At 40.3% G+C, this 20,697-nt stretch overlaps 1 protein-coding gene across 2 annotated transcripts in view; it reads left to right on the top strand.

The window, feature by feature from the left end:
- The window catches only part of CPNE4 (copine 4), a 630,526-nt gene that overhangs the window by 481,883 nt on the left and 127,946 nt on the right, over window positions 1-20,697 (top strand). For both annotated transcript variants that reach the window (XM_032629818.1, XM_032629817.1), the window contains 2 exons: window positions 2,898-2,981; window positions 5,976-6,065. In XM_032629818.1, coding sequence (XP_032485709.1) covers window positions 2,898-2,981; window positions 5,976-6,065 — 174 coding nt within the window. The remainder of the gene's footprint in view (window positions 1-2,897; window positions 2,982-5,975; window positions 6,066-20,697) is intronic.

The following is a 20,697-nucleotide window of genomic DNA, read 5'->3' as shown; positions in this document are numbered from 1 at the left end:
ACGCAGAACAAGCTAAAGTGCCTACACTAGGAATTGGGGAGGGAGGCTCTGGTTCTCTAACATGAGTATTGAAACAGAAATAGGTTCGAGGGGCAAATGTCTTGAGCAGATACGTTCGTTAGTGCAAGTACGTGTGCCCGATGAACAGTGAGTCCAAACAAACTGAAACATCGGAGTTTGGAGCAGAGAAAGATTTATTGCAGCATCATGCAAGGAGACCGGTGGCTTATGCTCTAAAATTCAGCAAAGCTTTTTTTTTTTTTTTTTTTTTTTGGCCACACCACTTGACTTTCAGGATCTTAGTTTCCTGACCAGGGATTGAACCCGCACCCTCTCCAGTGAAAGGCGGTGAAAGTTCAGAATCCTAACCACTGCAACACCAGGGAATTCCCTCCACAAAGCATTTTTTAAATGTCCGGGGAGGGAAGGGGTTACAGGGTATGTAATCAGCTCATGCACAATTCTCTGACTGGCTGATGGAGAGGTAACAGGGTGGTGTCACAGGGGTTAACATTATGAGTCCTTAGGCTCCAGGAGGCTCCAGGTCATCAAGTAGTTAACATCTTCCATTTAGTGGGAGGTTTTCACATCTGTAAAACAACTCAGGAAATGTGCCTCAAATACTGTTATCTGGGTACTTCAGAGAGAAGCTAAAGCAGAGGATATGGGTGAAGTGCCTGTCCTGGGGAGGCCCCATAAAGTCCCGCTCAGTTACACATAGTGGTAACGATCAGATAGAAGTGTGTCTGGGAGGAAAGCAGGGGCTATTTTTGTGGAGAGACAAGTTTTGCAGGGCAGACTTACTGATGAACTCTGTGTTGTCAATCAGGCACCTTCAGAAATAGGGCAGAGGGGTATTTTTCAGACTCTGGGTGTTTGATCCTGGTTGGGTAGGGAGGACAGAAAAAGGGAAGACAGATATCCCCATCTCCCTCCTCCTTCTAAGGTATTCTACAAAGTTTTCACTACAGAGCCAACCATATTATTTTTTCCTGGTCAAAATCCTTCAGTGGCTCCCCACTGCCTCTCAGGTAAGTGCAAACACCAGATGTACATTTAAGGCCCTTCACCTCATGGAGCCACCTCCACCAGTACTGCCTCAGATTCCTCCCCTACACATCCTGAGGCTGCAGGGTAATTCAGCTACTTGGCGTGTCCTTTCCATGTTTACTCTTTTACACCTTCATTCACTCCATTCCCTCCCTAGAAACATCCTCCTCACAACCATATTATGCAGTCAAAATCCATTGACTTTCCCTCTTCTCTGTTATTCATTCATTCATTAATACTTAACCCTTTGTTATGTTTATGGCCCTTTGGAGGGATGAGAAAAGATTTTATCCTTCCTTGTATCTTAATATCAAGCATAAGGGCTCCATGATCAGCATATCCCCTGAGAGTATTTTGTCGAGCTAAAGACTAGGATGGCTATAGACTTTATTCTGCTTTGCTGCTGTCTAGATTTCTGGGGCAGGGAATTACCTAGTGAAATACATAGTAAGAATGTGATGACCAAAGCTGTTGCTGAGATAGCCTCCTATTCTGTACCTGGTTTTCTTGTCACTTGCTCATTCATTTATGTGTTCATTCATACACTCAGTAAACACTGTGTGCCACTAAAAGCTAGATGCTATGGAAGATGTGCTATGGTAGAAATATAAAGGAAAATAAGATATAATTACTCCTGTCTGAGAGTTTATAACCTATCAGTGTAAAAAGCCAAGTTTAAAAGAAGGATATGGACAGGTCTGCTTCCAGTATTAAAGTGCCTGTTTGTTTTACGTTACTCTACCACTGAAAACAACTATAAACACTGGACAAGATACAAGAGACATCTGTTTGAGGGTCTTAAGGCAGTCAAGATTCAGGGTCAGAGAAGTTGGAGAGAAGAGAAATCCATTGAGGTGATTCAGACATTCTATGCAGATTTTCCACTCAAGGCAATTCCATAAGGCTGATTCATAAAACCCAGGGATAGAGAAGCTGGGAAACCTAGCAGAAAATAGGTACTAAGAAACAGAGAAACTGAGCAGTGCTTTTAATAGTATCATGGAGTTGGGGAAGTATAACTGGAGTTCAGGACTTCAGGGAGAGCTTGGGTTAGCTGTAAAGAAGGGAAGCAGCCCAACCCTTGGAGTGACTTATCCCCTCAAGGCATTCACTAATTAGCAAATAGCAGCATAGACAGAAACTGAACCAATAACTATAGAACCAAGAGATTATGGAAGTAAACAGAGTCTTTCAGAGTCTCACAAACAGAAATGAGCCTTGAGGGCTTGTCAAGAAGAAACAGCCCTCATAAACAGTGAGTTTTTGAGTGAGAGCCATTTAAGGATTATACCCAAGGAATAAAGGAATCAGAAATAGGTCGGGCCTTTAAAGACTTTTGAAGAAACCAGGCTCTAAAGAGCTCAATCCTAATTGGATTCAGGTGACTGCCCCCATTCTAATTGCTTGCCAGAAGCTGAAGACTCATCTATAGCCTTTATAATTTTTTTTACACAGTGTCTAGTATTTAATCAACAATTAACAAGCATAACAAGAGGCAGAATGGAGAAACATAATAAAAACAGATCCACAGTGATCCAGATACTGTAGTCATCAGACATAGACTTTACAATAACTAGAATTAACATGTTTAAGACAGCAGATACACTGCTTCTTAGAGAACCAGCATTTGGGTGGATCTTTGAAGACTACTTGGGATTTCAGTCAACCAATCCTTACTTCTCAAAGGACTCGGCGTTAAGATACAGCTCATTCTAGCCAAAGGTGGGTCTCAGGGAGGAAGAATAAAGCAAGGAAGGGTCAAATTCAGGGGTATTTTATCCAGGGCTGGATCAAATGTGTTTGTGCAGGGGGTAGGGAAGCAACTCATTTCTGCTTATTTATTGTAGGATTTCTTCAGTAAGTCTGACCCATTTCTGGAAATTTTTCGAATGAATGATGATGCAACTCAGCAGCTTGTGCACCGAACTGAGGTGAGAAGAGCCGTCTTCAGCTGTGCCATCTCGTCTCTTTAAGATGAATCACTGACCTGTTTTGAGAAACCCCTTCCCTTTCTTAATGTCTGTAGCTAACCTCAAGACCTGAAGTCTTCCCAGTCCTTAAGAGGGCTCTTTATTCTCAATGTGGGTGTTATAAGAGGAGACCCTTTCTCACCCAGATTTTCCATTATTGAACTTTAATGAAGAAAGCCAGCAACTTATTAATAATAAAAAGATGAATACTAGCTAATATTTAATAAACATGACTAGGTACCAAGCATTTGACTGACTGATCTCATATGCATCATTTTTTTTACTTCTGACAACTATGCATTGACATGATTATTATTACCCCATTTTACAGTTGAAGAAACTGAACTTTGAGGAGGTCAAGTCACCTTCCCAGTGAGCAAGGGGTAGAGCTGAGGTTTGAATTGAGTTTGACCCTGAGCTTTGCTGCAATTTGAGAAGCCAATCTGCCTCCCCAGGGAAAGTCCATACATGGGACTGATGTCAGATCTGTCGTACGAATGGCTGTCCTGTATCAGCAGGCATTTGGTCTGGCTGCACCTCCCTCTCACCCTCCTACATTCTCTCCACGTGACTCCGAACCTTATCCTTCACTATCCCACCCCCACTACCCACCACCACACACCCACTTAACAGCCAACCCTAGTCTCCAGTTTTTATTTTATTTTATATACAAGCCAGTTCAAGAGAGACTGTGTGGGGGTGAGAAGTGCATTGATAAGGAGGAATGGCTTGGAGCTGAGAGAAAAATGTGCTTCCAGTGTGGGGTAAAGGAAGAAGGCTCTCATGACTCTCTCAGGATGATAGTGGGGTGCTGTGTTCCCAGACCCTACACTGGAAATCCATTTCCTTTTTCCTGAAGTAGCAGAGTTGCAGGTAGCATTAGGGGAACTTTTCATGTCATATTTAAGGTAAACAAGAATCAAGTAGTCTTGGATGGGCTAGTTCTGTGGATGTCATCTGGTACATGGTTAGCATTTAATAAAGTGTGTCTACTAAAGAATGAATACATGAATGGAGTTGAATATTGATAGTTATGTCCACTCCCTGTGATAGTATAATGTGATTCTTTGGACAGTCACAAACTATTCCCTGGGGAAGAGTTTCAAATGCAACTGGGATGGTTTCCCTGAGTGGCACCCCATCACCATCACCAAATAGAACTTTTTCCCACATAAAGATTCCTTTGGTGGGACAAAGTTCTCTCAGGAGAAGTAACTAAATGTTGGGGAGAATCAGAAGTGGTACCCATTCATGACTTTGCTCGAGCCAGTGCACGGGGACTTGAATGTGCAGGGAGAAAGAGAGGGGTGGCATATTGTTAGACTTCTTCTTCACTCCTGATGGCATCCCTCCAAGAAGAGGTAAATTCCCCTGTTCCCCTCTAACTCTTCCCCATACCCCATTGTGAGGGGCTCCTGGAATCTCATAAGAATTGTGATTGTAAAGTTTTCCAATGAGTCAATCAACATAACATTGATTTTTCCTCTTTCTTACTCAATAGATACAAAAAAAATACCAGGCAATACCTTTCTTTCTGGGTAAGCACATGTGTGTGTGTGCATACACACACAGACACACATACACACAGAGATTTTAATTTCAGCGGAAATTTCTAGTTGAAATTTTGATCTGCTATTGAGTTTTATGAAGCTGTTGTAATGAAACATCTTCACTTTTTAGTATTTCTATACAAGGGTGAGAAATTTAAATTAACCAAAACAATTTTATCTAACTTTTCTTCTCACTATCACTTTGCTCATTCAGCGAATGAGAGCAAAAAGCAGTCACATAGGAACATTATTTTTCTACTTTTTAATGCATTAAAGGAAATTTTATAATGAGCCTACAGTATAATCAATAATTCATCATTATATTAAGGAATTCAGGAGAAGAGGGAATCACTTATAAAATAATTATGTTATGTAGATAAAGAATTAATTTTTTTACAATTCTAAGGCTCTGCTAACTAAAAACTTCATAGGAAGAAAAGTCAATATGACAGAACTCCATTTAACTTCGTTTGTATGTCCCCTAGAGCAGTGGTTCTCAAATACCATGCATCAGAATCACCTAACGGCCCACCTCGAGAGTTTCTGTCAGTAGGTCTGGTGGAATCTAGACATTTGCATTTTTAACAAGTTCCTGCTGGTCCAGGAACCACAGTTTAGTAGCCCCTGCCCTAGAGTACACAGTACAATCTTAGGCACAGAGCAAATATTCATACGCTAAACCAAATTGAATTACTGAATCATCTGATGGCAGAATAAGACTTGACTCGAATAGACTCTCAGGCAGGATTTAACCAAGTTCATGATTAGTAAATTGCTTTTAAAAGGGTTTCACGATATTGCAGTCTTAGTTTGTGATCCTGAAGATCTGCCCTGTTATGCCTTCCGAGCATACCTAGTATAAATGTATTCCTGGGATTTTTCTTCTAGAAACTTTTCTTCTGACTTGCAATCTGATCTAACCAAGGTCACAGGTCACCAAAGACTGCTCAGTTCTTCAGCAGCAGAATTGTCCTGCCACACACCCCACACACACACCAATAGGCTTTACGTATGCTGACCTCATTAGAAGAGAATTTATGCCATAGGACTGACAGTCCTACAGAACTGGCGATACTTTATCAGAGGCAGAGGCAGCCCATCTCCTTGATCCCAACCTCTTTTGATATAGAAGGGGTCATCTCCAGCATCCACATACTGGACAATATTATTGTCATTATTCATGAAATAACAGCCAGGCCAGTGACTGTAAGAGTTCTGCCCATAACGATCCACCTAGTGGGCACCCTTGAAAGGTTTACTACTCCAAGTTTTCATTAAGGCACCTTTTCCAAACAATTATCCTTATCATAAGCACCACAGTATTTCTCAAGCAGTTTGTATGTTGAAATGTGAAAATGTCAAGCACTTACTCTCCCACCCACCACTCCTCTCTTTTTTTCCTCAGGTTGTGATGAATAACTTAAGCCCAGCCTGGAAATCATTCAAAGTATCAGTAAATTCTCTATGCAGTGGAGATCCCGACCGCCGGCTGAAGGTCAGAAATCTGTCTGTCTGAGAAATGTAATTTTACATATTTACCCCTCCTCTTTCTCTTCAAGTGAATGTTGGCAAACCCAAAATCGTCTGTATCATTTACCCAAATCTCTTAGCATCTTGATGGAAGAAACAAGGGCTCTCCTTTCTGCTGGAGCCATCGAAGCTCCTGAGATAACATGAGATAAATCTCAATCATGTTACGTTAAGTGGCAAATCCCGTGGCCTCTAGGAGAGAAACTGTGGCAATAAGTTCAGGGTATATTTGGGAGTTATTAAAAACACAAATACTGTTGTTATCAGTTATCTACCGCTGCATGACAGACTACTCCAAAATTTAATGCTTAAAACAATAGCCATTTATTTAGCTTATGATTCTGTACATTGTCAAGTTGAGTTCATCTAGGAGGCTCTTTTCTTGGTGTTGCATGGACTTCCTCATGTATTTGCAGTTAGCTGTACCTGAGCAGGACACCTCTGCTTCTGGAGTTTGTCTGGCTGTCATCTGGAATGATCAGGGTGGCGGGGCCATTTGTCTCTCGTCGATCAGCAGGCTAGCTTGACTTACACACTCAGCAACCTTAGGGTCCAAAAGAGCCAGGACAAAACATGCACGTCTCGAGGCCCAGTCTCAGACTCACATGAGGTCACTTCCTCTGCGTTCTATTGGCCAGTCACACAGCCATCCCAGATTCAGGGATGAGGAAATAGGACATGGACTCTACCTCTTGGCGGGAGGAGCTGCAGAGTATGGTGGCCACTTTTTTCAGTCTACCACAGAGGCTTTTTGAGTATCATGGGAATGTAGAAGTTGGAAGAAAAGGCTCATTATAAGAGTCAGGACGATCAAAGGAGGACAATAGGCTAAGTGCCTGAGCAGACTCCCAGAGTCATTCCTTATGGTCCCTCGTCTGGCCCTCTCTCTACCTTGGAAGTCCAGAAGCTCCATGTTGTCAGTGTCCCAGAGGTGACTCTACCAACTCAGGACGACTGAGTAAATTCAATAGAGGCCAGAGCTATAAATCAAAAGGCCAACAGGTTCATTTTCAGTGAGAAACATGACCCTCAAGCAGACTCAACATTCATATCAGCTTTACCAGAGCATTTTCTCCATGTGGGCAAACCATGGGGAAGATAGTTTTCAGAAGGTTGTGTGACAGCCTAAAAGCAGAGCCAGGGAAGCTGGATAATGGAGGTGGTAATGGCTTGAGACCTTAAAAGCCTGGGACACCTACCACCCCAATGGGATTATATGTCTGTTAGGCAGACTAAACATTCATGTTGGGGGCACCGACTCCCCTGGAAAGTGTTAGATGGGCACTGCCAATGTTTGTCTTTGTAACTTTACACTTTCCTCACTCTTTTTGCCCTGTAAACCTTCTTCTAATGGATATAATTATTTGCATTTGTCAAAGTCATCCATCAGTTTAGAATCCTATCCATTGGTTAGTCCCAAACTCTTAATGTGACTTTACATCTTTGTTTAAAACCATTTTGTTTGGACTTTGTACTATCTGTGGACATGCTTACTTCTGTGGTCTGGAGGAGCTGCTCAGAGTTGTCCCTAATATCTCCTGTGGGAGCCTCCACTCCCACTGGAATTGTCTTTCATGCCAAAATCAGGACTCCTGGCTGTTTGGGCCTCGTGTATAAGCTCATATTCACAGTTGCCAAGACCTACAGCTTCAGGCCTGGGTTGGGGATTGTCACCTATACTCTGAGCCACCCCATCACACTCCCAGGGAGATAAATGGACCCTTTGGGGCAGAAATAAGATAATACCTACATTAGCCATAGGTCAACTTACTCATGGTGAGTTATCAGATAAAAGGGGAGGGTTATCTGTAACTGAATAAATTAAAATGCAGAAAAGGAGCATTTTGTGGCCTTTTGAGTGCTCTGCTGTCTGTAGAGGACAAGTGGGAATAAAGGAGAGAGAGAGAAAGAGAGAGAGGGAGAGAGGGAGGAAGGAAAAGGAAAGGAATGAAGGAAAGAAGGAGAGAGAGACAGAGAAAGGGAGGATCAGGATTTCTCAACAGCTGTACCATTGACATTTGGACTTTGTTGTGGGGACCTGTCCTGTGCATTGTAGGATGTTTAGCAGCATCCCAGGCTACTAAACAGTTGTAGTAATACTTCACCCCCATCAGTCTTACAGCCAAAAGTGTATTCAGACATTATGAAATGTCCCCTGGAGGGTAAAATCATTTAGACCAATGCATCGGAATCACCTAGAAGGCTTGTTAAAACGCAGATTGTTAGGTGTTATCCCCAGGGTTTCTGATTAGGTGGGTCTGGAGTGAGCCTGAGAATTTGCATTCTACAATTCCTGAGTGACGCTAATGCTGCTGGTCCCAGCCCACACTGAGAACTCCTGGTACAGATATTTGCTCCTTCATTACAGTCCTTCCACGGCTCAGTGCCCCCCACCACTTTCCACCACCCAGCCTCCCCTCCACCACCTTTTCTCTGCCCAGCACTCACACCCACCCTGCCCTCTCCAAGCCTTCAGGGCTTGGCACATGCCTCTCTCTGCCTGATGCCTTCTTCATTCTTCTGCTTTTCTTGGATTATCATCATCTGCTACTTTCCTTCAGGTCTCTCCAATATCCCTCCACTTCCAGAAACCTTCCCTGATCTCTTTAGCTTCTATGGGTACCCTCTAGCCCTCTGTACCCACCTCATAGAGATACTTCACTTGTTTGGAACATTTCTGTTTCCATCTCTTTCCCCAGCAGGTGACTCTTTCTTCCCAGTTTGCCCCTTCAGGGTGAGAACCATGTTTTTTCCCCTGTGTATCCAGGCATCCAGCCCAGCGCTCGGCACAGAGCAGATACTCAGTAACTGTTTCTGGAGTGAATGGACAGAGGAGCAGGGAGGTGCTAAGAGGTCAGCAGCACGTCACTGGCGGGTGCAGTTGGGGGGAGGGGGAAATCCCCACACACAGGTGTGCTGAGCTCACTAGGTGACAAACCCAATATCATCACTCACCTGCTCACAATCACCAAATGCAGCTTTTCTGAAAAGCTGGAGAGACTTCCTGTATTGTCCTTTATTTGTATTGATTATTTCATCACAAAGGCCACTGAGAAATGCTCATAATGTTGTTCCCATTCAGCTTTCTCTGAAATAAAATGGTACCGTATTGGCAGGCAGCAACTCCTCACCACCAAAAAAAAACCAGAAAGTGAACTTTTAAATTAAAAAATTGTGGGACTTCCCAGGTGGTCCAGTGGTTAAGAATCTGCCTTCCAATGCAGGGGGTGTGGGTTTTATCCCTGGCCAGGGAGCTAAGATCCCACATGGCTCACGGCCAAAAAAACAAAACATAAAGCAAAAGCAATATTGTAACAAATTCAATAAAGACTTTAAAAATGGTCCACATCAAAAAAAAAAAAAAGACCAGAAAAGAAAACATTTTAAAACCCTCTGTCCATTTAGATTCTCAGTCTTGGCAAAACTCTAATAATGAGGTCTTTGTCCCAAATGAGACTTGATATATATATATATATATATATATTTTTTTTTTAAGAAGATGTTGGGGGTAGGAGTTTATTAATTAATTAATTTATTTTTGCTGTGTGTTGGGTCTTCGTTTCTGTGCGAGGGCTATCTCTAGTTGTGGCAAGCGGAGGCCACTCTTCATCGCGGTGCGCAGGCCTCTCACTGTCGCGGCCTCTATTGTTGCGGAGCACAGGCTCCAGACGCGCAGGCTCAGTAGTTGTGTCTCACGGGCCTAGTTACTCCACGGCATGTGGGATCCTCCCAGACCAGGGCTCGAACCCGTGTCCCCTGCATTAGCAGGCAGATTCTCAACCACTGTGATACCAGGGAAGCTCCGAGACTTGATATCTTTAAATCTCTTTTATTCAGGGTCCACACTAGCACCAAGTTTAAATAAAACCAGGTTTTTCTTTTGGTTTTATTTATTTTTTTCCTCCTCTATGGGAAAAAATTTTTCAAAGCATTCAAATAAGTAATTTTCAGAAATTGATGCTTTAATTTATTTATTATGAAAAATTTTAAACATCCATAAAAGTAGTGGGTTATGATAACCCACCCCCCTCCCCATACCCATCACACAGCATCAACCATTATTATCTTGTGGCCAATTTTATTTCATCTGTACTCCCAATACCCATTTTCTGTCACCCCGCCCCCCGCAACTACCACTAGATCGTTTTGAAGCCAGTCTCAGACCAGGGCTCACTCATTCATTAGGTAAAGCAAGCGTAGTGCCAGAACACATGATACTTTTAAGAACCTACAAGAACGTTTTAATTTCTTTTAAAGTCAGAAGGAAAAATGAAATTGTAAGGTTGAATAAAATGTTTCCATTTTTTTCTCACATCAGAAAACAATAACATTTTTAGGATCCCCAAAATCTATTATGGTGAGAGGGGGTCCATGAAGGCAAAAGGGCCTGGGGCCAATATAAGTCACTATGGGATCCTCTCCCAAACACCATACCATTTCATTTGAAAATACTGCAATATGTATCTCTAAAGGACAAGGAATCTTTCTATAAACATAACCACAAACCTATTTCTATACCTAGAATATTATCTAAGCTTCCTTAATGCCAGCAAATGTTCTGCCACTATTCATATGTGACCATCTAATTTACTTAATAGTTTTTTTTTTCAAATTGGAATCTAAACAAGGTCCAAGCATTGCATTTGACTGAAATGTCTCTGAAGTCTCTTTCAATCTGTTAGTTCTCTCTCCCTCTTTTTTTTTTCTTTTTCCTTGCAATTTAATTAAAGAAACTTGAAGAAACTTCTTTTACTTGAAGAAACCAGGCTGGTTTGTTCTGTCACATTTCCCCCACTCTGTGTTCCCTGTAAACAGCTAGTTGGGACTTGATCAGATTGAGTGGCTGTTTTGTAGAAAGAATGTTTTACAAGGGATGGTGCTCTTTTATGGTCTTAACAGTTATTGAGGAGCATTGCCTAGATTCATTATTTCATTAGAATTTCCAAAATGGTAATTTTCTAATTCTATTATTCCTTCTTTATCTGTTATTTAGAGTTCTTCTGTAAAGAAAAGCTTCCTTTAACAGCTGTTTGGCTCCCTGAGGTGTGATTTGTACAAGAAAGGCTGGAAAATGCTTTATTCTTTCTTTTTTTCAAACAATTTTCAGAATAACAAGTTACTTCTCTAGCATCCTTCATAGTTGACTAATGGGGTCCCTCACTATTATTAAGAATTCATGGATTTTTTAACATATCCCAGTGTTTCAATCTATTTCAGTTATAATTATTCCTTTGAAATCTTGTATCGTCCCTTGTTTAACCAGTTAAAACCCCTTCAAGTTAGCTCTTGAGTTCTTAATAGTTTCTTTGCTTTCTGGTATGAATTTTTTTAATTCATGAATTTTGAAATTTTGAAATTCTTTTTTTCTGTAAGATATGTATCTCTCTATAGATGCTAACTCATACTTTAAGGTCTAGAGACAATTCCTCTCTATAGTTGAAGCTCTAACCCATAGAACGGTTGGGTTCCTTTGTTTCATTTTGCTTTCAGCATTTAGAATTTATTTTTTTAAGTATAATTTTGTCTTATAATTATATAAAATGTTTACATGATTCTAAAGTCAAAACTAAAAAACAAAGTATATTCAGAAAAGTTTAGTTCCCATTCCTGTTTCTCTAGTTTTTACTCTCTTCCCTTACAGGTAATCATTTTGTAGCACATTTTAATACCTGATAGAACCAGCCTCTCTCACTTCTGTATTCTTTGTATTTTTAAGGGTCTTCAGGTCTGCTTGGATATTTTGCTTGTTGTTCTTTCCATTAAGCTTTATAAGCAACTAGTACCAGAATAAAAAAAAACTGATAGTATTTTTATTGAGATTGCAAAGGAAATCTCTTCTTTTTTTTTTTACGTCTTTATTGGAGTATAATTGCTTTACAATGGTGTGTTAGTTTCTGCTTTATAACAAAGTGAATCAGTTATACATATACATATGTTCCCATATCTCTTCCCTCTTGCAGAAATCTCTTCTAATGTTGTCTTCCCAACCCAGAACATGGCTCGTCTTTCAGTTCATTCAAGTCTCCTTTTGTGTTTGCAGGAGCATTCACTGTTCCTCTTAGAGGTTTGGAATATTTGTTTTTAAGTTTATGCCTAGTTTGTTTGTTTCTTTCTTTCTCTTCCATTACACCTTCTAACGACTATTGTTTGTATACATAAAAGCTATTGAATTGTTTTCTTAAATAACTATTTGATTGAATTTTATTGTTGTTTATACTAATTTTCTGTTAATTTTTTTGAGTTTTTAAAATATAGATCATATGGAAATAGAGATAGTTTTGCCCCTACTTACTTAACTAGTTGTTCTCCTTATTTCTTTTCTTTATTTGTGTGTACCAGTGCTCCCAACACAATGTTAAATAGTAGTAGAGATGGAGGGCATCCTCTGGTCTTATTCACCAGTATGATGGAAAATGCTTTGGTGTTTCTCCATTAATTCTGACAGAGGTTAATTTTTTAAAGTAATTATGAAGGTGTCAGAGGCTTAGAGTTTTCTCAGCCACATCTACTGAGCCTTAAGTACCTATGGTAGGATTCAGAGAGGATTCTTTCTCGGTAACTCAAGAGACAACCCTGCAACAAGCTGAAATGTCTTCTGAACTATGTAAAAGACATTGCATTACTTCCTAAGTAGATTTAGGGTTACATTTAATATTAACTATTTAAAGAAATATATGTATTTAATATTTAATACTAGCTGTTTAATGACATATATTTAATATTTACTGTTAGCTATTTAATGAAATATATATTTAATATTTAATACTAGCTACTTAATGAAATGTATTTAATATTTAGCTATTGAATGAAATTATCCATGATTTCTATGGCATATTAGAGTCCTTATCAAAATCACAACTTCATTTACTTCTAACCATACTGTGAGGTAGATTCCATTGTGTTCATTTTACAGATGAAAAAACTGAAGCTCAAAACCCCATGCAGTCAAATGTCAAACTTCATGCTTTTTGTTGAATCGTACTGCCTCTATTTTGTTGTATTCTTAGAAAATCATCCTGATAAAGGATGATTTATCCCATTACTCTCACTCAACCAAAATGCTTATCATCATTCAAACATTTAACAGAAAGAAGACTTGTCTCTATGTAACATATTTCATAAAGTCTGAGAAACTATCAACTACTCACCATACCACTAAAGGGGAAAAAACATTCTCAATGAAATTATAACACAGTGCTTTTGTATCAATTTGTGGTTGTTAAGAAAATAAATATGTGCCTCTTTGATTCTATGAAATATGGTATTAATAATTTCCTTTGATTTTTATCAACACATTATTAATACCCAGTACATATTTGTTAGGAGACAGTGCTGGTATTCAGAATACATTCTTCCAGATGGGGGTCTTAGAGAGAAAGAGGAGAAGGGACCACCAGCAAGTATTATTAACACCCTAACTGTGCCTAGTACTGGGGGAAAGGTCATGCCAGAACAATCGAGACAAATACCATGTAAGCACCTTGAGGTCATTTCCTGTCTCTTTCTCTGGTGCTCAAACTGCACAGGTAACTTGGAGACTTTCCCCTAGAGTTTATCAGACATCCTCTGAGGATAATTGATAGAAGCCACTTGCCTCGAAGAGGGATCTAGGGTGAGAAGGACCAGTTGCTTCTGTATCAACTTGCCCCCAGGCCTTATTCTGGAGAGAGGCCCAGGTTATTAGCTGAGGTCTTAGTAGGGTGGACACAAGCAAGACAGAACCAGGAGAAGGAAGTAGCAGAAAAGAAGGAGAAGCAAGTCCCCAAAATCAAAGCAGAGGTGATGAAACTCAGGAGACCATGAGGATTGAGAGGAGGCCCCGCCACAAGTCTAAAGCAACCATAAATGGCATTTTTACCCACCTAATATCTTGCTCATTCTTCATGCCCTCCCTTCTTCTGTAGTGGTTCCTGGGTGATTTAAAACAGCATGTTCACAATCTCCCTCCTGACACCCCAAAGTTGGATTCCTGGCAGGTCAGAAAAGTGCTCTTTTGAATAAGAATCCCAGTGGTCCTGAAATCTTCAGTTTAATAGTTTTCCTAAACAATTCTTGTGCAGGCCATTTGCCAAGAGCACATGGAGAAACTGTCTTCCCACTGATTCTGCAAACCTAGCTGACTTCTTGGCACCTCTCTTAGGTAGCTCAGTGTTTTTCCTGCCACCTCACTGCAAAGCTAATGTGTGTATATATTTACTCTTCCTCCTGTATGAAATCCTAACATTCGTTCATCCTTGGCTTCTATCCAGCTATTCCCATCCTCCCTTCTCAGGTGTGACCAAGCCATCTTCTCCACAAATTCACTGTCTTTGCTTACTCTCTGAGCCAGACTGGCTCACAACTGCCAAACGGATTGGACTCCTGGAGTGTGTTCTTGGAGTTTGCCCTGGACATTCCCCCTTTATTCCCAACCCCATATGACTCCTAAATCCTGGACCCCTAAGTACCTCTTATTTGGCCTCTAATCCTTTGGACTTAGTTCTATGCTCATTTCATCCTGGTTTTCTCTAACAAACCTCTGGCTCTTACTGCTTAGAAAGGAAGAAACCCCACCCCAGTTCCAACCCCCAGATCTCAATCCTTGACAGTGGCCTCAATTCAGCCCCATAGTTCCCCCAAATTCATGGAAGGGGCTTCAATCATTAGAGAGCCCATGGCTTACACCAGCATTTTCTGATTCTTGCTACAAAACATGGAAATTTGGAATTTAGGGGTTCATTGCTATGTTCAGTGTGGCTGGAAACACCTGTAGTAAAGAATCTGACATTCCCAGGTGGGTGGAAGCAAGTTTACTTCCTTCTCTACCTACCTTATAATGGAAAGGGAAAAATTGGGGGGTGGCTCATGGTCCTATGAAGCTTTGTTGAGATCTGTTAAAATGTAAGTGCTTTCTTGATGGCCTCTGGACTCGAGGGTTGCTGGTTTTATGACTGTCGATATCCCACTCAGCCTAGATGCCCTGCAATTACCAGAGGACTGCAGACTCACCAAGGTGTCTCTGTGTTGGATCAGCCCTGACACAGGAATTCTCAATGCCACTTAAGTAAATGGCACCTGAGCCCAGCAGCCTGCCTCTACTGAGATCTGTAATCTATACAGTACGGCAGCAAGGAAAAGCAACAGCCAGCTTAAATACTGTTAAATCGTGCAGGAATAGAGAAACTTCTGAATGAGAGAAAAACTACATAGTCTCCTACGTTTAATAATATTTTTCCTTTTCATTAATATTATCCCCCTTTTTACAGATGAGGAGTTCAAAATTTAAGGAAATTGTTGAAGATTACACAGTGAAGTAGTGCAGGCTTAGTTTAAACCCAGCTCTCTCATGCTCCATCGTTCTTGTCCTTAACTATTGAAGGACAGCTAACATTCACCGAGCATTCACCCACCAGCTCCCAGTTGCTTTGCTGGACACTGCTTAAGTAACTTCATTTAACCCTATAATTATCCTAGGTTATACAATGCTGTGGTAACAAAGTGCCCCCATGAAATATTAGTTTCTCACTCACATAACAATCAGAACTAAATATTTCTAACCAGTGTCTGCCTCTCCTGTGTGCAGTGATTCAGAACCTAAGTTGCTTCTATCTTGTGGCTCCTCCATACCTTAGAGCCTCACTGTTATTCGTATCCACAGGAAGAAGGGTAAAAAATGTGGAGAGGGATGCGCGGCCCATGAAGAAGCTGGTAGCTTAGTTGTGCCTGTATAGCACTAGGAGTGCCTCAGCTTTTTCTTATCTCCAATCACTTTTCCCCACTTTCCCCACAACCAAGCTTTATCCCAAAAACATCTCGAGCCCTTCAACTTTGCCAACAGGGATTTGAGATTTGTTCACCCATCTCCTCACTTGGCTGCCTCATGAATAAAGCCTTTCTCTGATGCAAACTTTGGCATCGCAGGTTCTGGCTTGCTGCACCCTGGCCAATCACGGCTTGTCCTTCAAGAGTCCACCTGGTTCTCAACTCCCTAAGAAGGCTCGTTTGATGCCTCGACCTAGGGTACATAGGAGGTGCATTTGCTGAAGCCTTGTATAATCAAAGAAAATCTACTGAAGGCTCTACAGGTAAAAGGCAATGGATTTAACAGTAGACTTTTCTTCAATGTTGTCTGACATCCAATATTACATAGAAGTTTGAGTGAGGCTAATGGCAGACTCTGGGAGGGCTCATGCCAAGGAGTACTTCCCAGACTTCCACTGCCAGTGTCCTTATCCCTGCGGTGAGTCACAGCCACCCCCCACTTTTGCAGGAGACCCTCCAACACTAGCAGCCATATGGCTAACAGGGTCTTACTGCTCCAGCCAGGTGTCAGACCTGAGTCTCTAAGGTGGGAGAGCCGAGCTAAGGACATTGGATCACCAGAGACCTCCTGTCCCCACATGGTATCAGTTGGCAAGATCTTTCCCAGATATCTCCGTCTCAACACTAAGACCCAGCTCCACTCAATGATCAGGAAGCTCCAGTGTTAGAAACGCCATGCCAAATAACTAGCAAGACAGGAAAACAACCCCATCCATTAGCAGAGAGGCTGCTTAAAATCATACTAAATTCACAGACACCCCAAAACACACCACCAGATGTGGTCCTGCCCACCACAAAGACAAGATCCAGCCTCAGCCACTAGAACACAGGCACCAGTCCCCTCCACCAGGAAGCCTACACAACCCACTAAACTAACCTTACCCACTGGGGGTAGACACCAAAACAATGGGAACTATGAACCTGCGGCCTGCAAAAAGGAGACATCAAACACAGTAAGTTAAGCAAAATGAGAAGACAGGAATATGCAGCAGATGAAGGAGCACAGTAAAAACCCACCAGACCAAACAAATGAAGAGGAAATAGGCAGTCTACCTGGAAAATAATTCAGAGTAATGATAGTAAAGATGATCAAAAATCTTGAAAATAAAATGGAAAAAAATACAAGAAAAGTTTAGCAAGGAGCTAGAAGAACTAAAGAGCAAACAAAAAATGATGAAAAAAATAAATGAAATTAAAAATTCTCTAGAAGGAATCAGTAGCAGAATAACTGAGATAGAAGAAAGGATAAGAGACCTGAAAGATAAAACATTGAAAATAACTACCACAGAGCAGAATAAAGAAAAAAGAATGAAAATAAGTGAGGACAGTCTCAGAGATGTCTGGGACAACATTAAACGCACCAACATTTGAATTATAGGGGTCCCAGAAGAAGAAGAGAAAAACAAAGGGACTGAGAAAATATTTGAAGAGATTATAGTTGAAAACATCCCTAGTATGGGAAAGGAAATAGTCGATCAACTCCAAGAAGTGCAGAGAGTCTCATACAGGATAAATCCAAGGAGAAACATGCCAAAACACATATTAGTCGAACTATCAAAAATTAAATACAGAGATACCCTCATCCACCAGAGGGCAGACAGCAGAAGCAAGAAGAACTACAATCCTGAATCCTGTGGAACAAAAACCATATTCACAGAAAGATAGACAAGATGAAAAGGCAGAGGGCTATATACCAGATGAAGGAATAAGACAAAACCACAGAAAAACAACTAAGTGAAGTGGAGATAGGCAACCTCCCAGAAAAAGAATTCAGAATAATGATAGTGAAGATGATCCAGGACCTCGGAAAAAGAATGGAGACAAAGATTGAGAAGATGCAAGAAATGTTTAACGAAGACCTAGAAGAATTAAAGAACAAATGAAAAGAGGTGAACAATACAATAACTGAAATGAAAACTACACTAGAAGAAATCAATAGCAGAATAACTGAGGCAGAAGAATGGATAAGTGACCTGGAAGACAGAATGGTGGAATTCACTGCTGCGGAACAGACTAAAGAAAAAAGAATGAAAAGAAATGAACACAGCCAAACAGACCTATGGGACAACATTAAATGCAACAACATTCACATTATAGGGGTCCCAGAAGGAGTACAGAGAGAGAAAGGACCATAGAAAATATTTGAAGAGATTATAGTCGAAAACTTCCCTAACATGGGAAGGGAAATAGCCACCCAAGTCCAGGAAGCGCAGCGAGTCTCATACAGGATAAACCCAAGGAGAAACACACCAAGGCACATAGTAATCAAATTGGCAAAAATTAAAGACAAAGAAAAATTATTGAAAGCAGGAAGGGAAAAATGACAGACAACATACAAGGGAATTCCCATAAGGTTAACAGCCGATTTCTCAGCAGAAACTCTACAGGCCAGAAGGGAGTGGCATGATATACTTAAAGTGATGAAAGGGAACAACCTACAACGAAGATTATTCTACCCAGCAAGGATCTCATTCAGATTCGATGGAAAAATCAAAAGCTTTACAGACAAGCAAAAGCTAAGAGAATTCAGCACCACCAACCAGCTCTACAATGCTACAGGAACTTCTCTAAGTAGGAAACACTTAGAGAAAGAAAAGAACCTACAAAAACAAACCCAAAACAATTAAGAAAATGGTCATAGGAACATACGTATCTATAATTACATTAAACGTGAATGGATTAAATGCTCCAACTAAAAGACACAGGGTTGCTGAATGGATACAAAAACAAGACCCATGTATATGCTGTCTACAAGAGACCCACTTCAGACGTAGGGACACGTACAGACTGAAAGTGAGGAGATGGAAAAAGATGTTCCATGCAAATGGAAATCAAAAGAAAGCTGGAGTAGCTATACTCATATCGGATAAAATAGACTTTAAAGTAAAGAGTGTTATAAGAGACAAGGAAGTAAATTACATAATGACCAAGGGATCAATCCAAGAAGAAGATATAACAATTGTAAGTATATATGCACCCAACATAGGAGCACCTCAATACATAAGGCAAGTGCTAACAGCTATAAAAGAGGAAACCAAGAGTAACACAATAGTAGTGGGGGATTTTAACACCTCACTTACACCAATGGACGGATCATCCAAAATGAAAATAAAGAAGGAAACAGAAGCTTTAAATGACACAATAGACCAGATAGATTTAATTGATATTTATAGGACATTCCATCCAAAAACAGCAGATTACACTTTCTTCTTAAGTGCACATGGAACATTCTCCATGATAGATCACATCTTGGGTCACAAATCAAGCCTCAGTAAATTTAAGAAAATTGAAATCATATCAAGCATCTTCTCTGACCACACCACTATGAGATTAGAATTGAATTACAGAGAAAAAATGTAAAAAACACAGACACATGGAAGCTAAACAATACGTTACTAAATAAGCAAGAGATCACTGAAGAAATCAAAGAGGAAATCAAAAAACACCTAGAGACAAATGACAATGAAAACACGGTGATCCAAAAACTATGGGATATGGCAAAAGCAGTTCTAAGAGGGAAGTTTATAGCTATACAAGCCTACCTCAAGAAACAAGAAAAATCTCAAGTAAACAATCTAACCTTACACCTAAAGGAACTAGAGAAAGAAGAACAAACAAAACCCAAAGTTAGCAGAAGGAAAGAAATCATAACTATCAGAGCCAAAATAAATGAAATAGAAACAAAGAAAACAATAGCAAAGATCAATAAAACTAAAAGCTGGTTCTTTGTGAAGATAAACAAAATTGATAAACCATTAGCCAGACTCATCTAGAAAAAGAGGGAGAGGACTCAAATCAATAAAATTAGAAATGAAAAAGGAGAAGTTACAACAGACACCGCAGAAATACAAAGCATCCTAAGAGGTTACTACAAACAACTCTAGGCCAATAAAATGGGCAACATGGAAGAAATGGACAAATTCTTAGAAAGGTATAACCTTCCAAGCCTGAACCAAGAAGAAACAGAAAATATGAACAGACCAATCACAAGTAATGAAATTGAAACTGTGATTTAAAATCTTCCAACAAACAAAAGTCCAGGACCAGATGGTTTCACAGGTGAATTCTATCAAACATTTAGAGAAGAGCTAACCCCCATCGTACTCAAACTCTACCAAAAATTGCAGAGGAAGGAACACTCCCAAACTCATTCTATGAGGCCACAATCTCCCTGATACGACAAAAATAGAAATTACAAACCAATATCACTGATGAATATGGGTGCAAAAATCCTTAACAAAATACTAGCAAACAGAATCCAGCAACACATTAAAAGGATCATACACCACGATCACGTGGGAATTTTCCCAGGGATGCAAGGATTCTTCAATATACACAAATCAATCAATGTGATACACCATATTAACAAAGTGAAGAATAAAACCATAAGATCATATCAATAGATGTAGAAAAAAGCTTTTGACAAAATTCAACACCCATTTATGATAAAAACTCTCCAGAAAGTGGGTATAGAGGGAACCTACCTCAACATATTACAGGCCATATAAGACAAAGACACAGCAAACATCATTCTCAAAGGTGAAAAACTGAAAACATTTCCTCTAAGATCAGGAATGAGACAAGGATGTCCACTCTCACTATTATTCAACATAGTTTTGGAAGTCATAGCCACAGCAATCAGAGAAGAAAAAGAAAGAAAAGGAATAGAATTGGGAAAAGAAGCAGTAAAACTGTCACTATTTGCAGATGACATGATACTATACATAGAGATCCTAAAAATGCCACCAGACAACTATGAGAGCTAATCAATGAATCTGGTAAAGTTGGAGGATACA

Source organism: Phocoena sinus, chromosome 4 (genome assembly GCF_008692025.1).
Source record: "Phocoena sinus isolate mPhoSin1 chromosome 4, mPhoSin1.pri, whole genome shotgun sequence".
NCBI classification, from domain to species: domain Eukaryota; kingdom Metazoa; phylum Chordata; class Mammalia; order Artiodactyla; family Phocoenidae; genus Phocoena; species Phocoena sinus.
The sequence above is the reverse complement of the archived record's forward strand: the minus strand, read 5'-3'. Positions and strand labels throughout refer to the sequence as shown.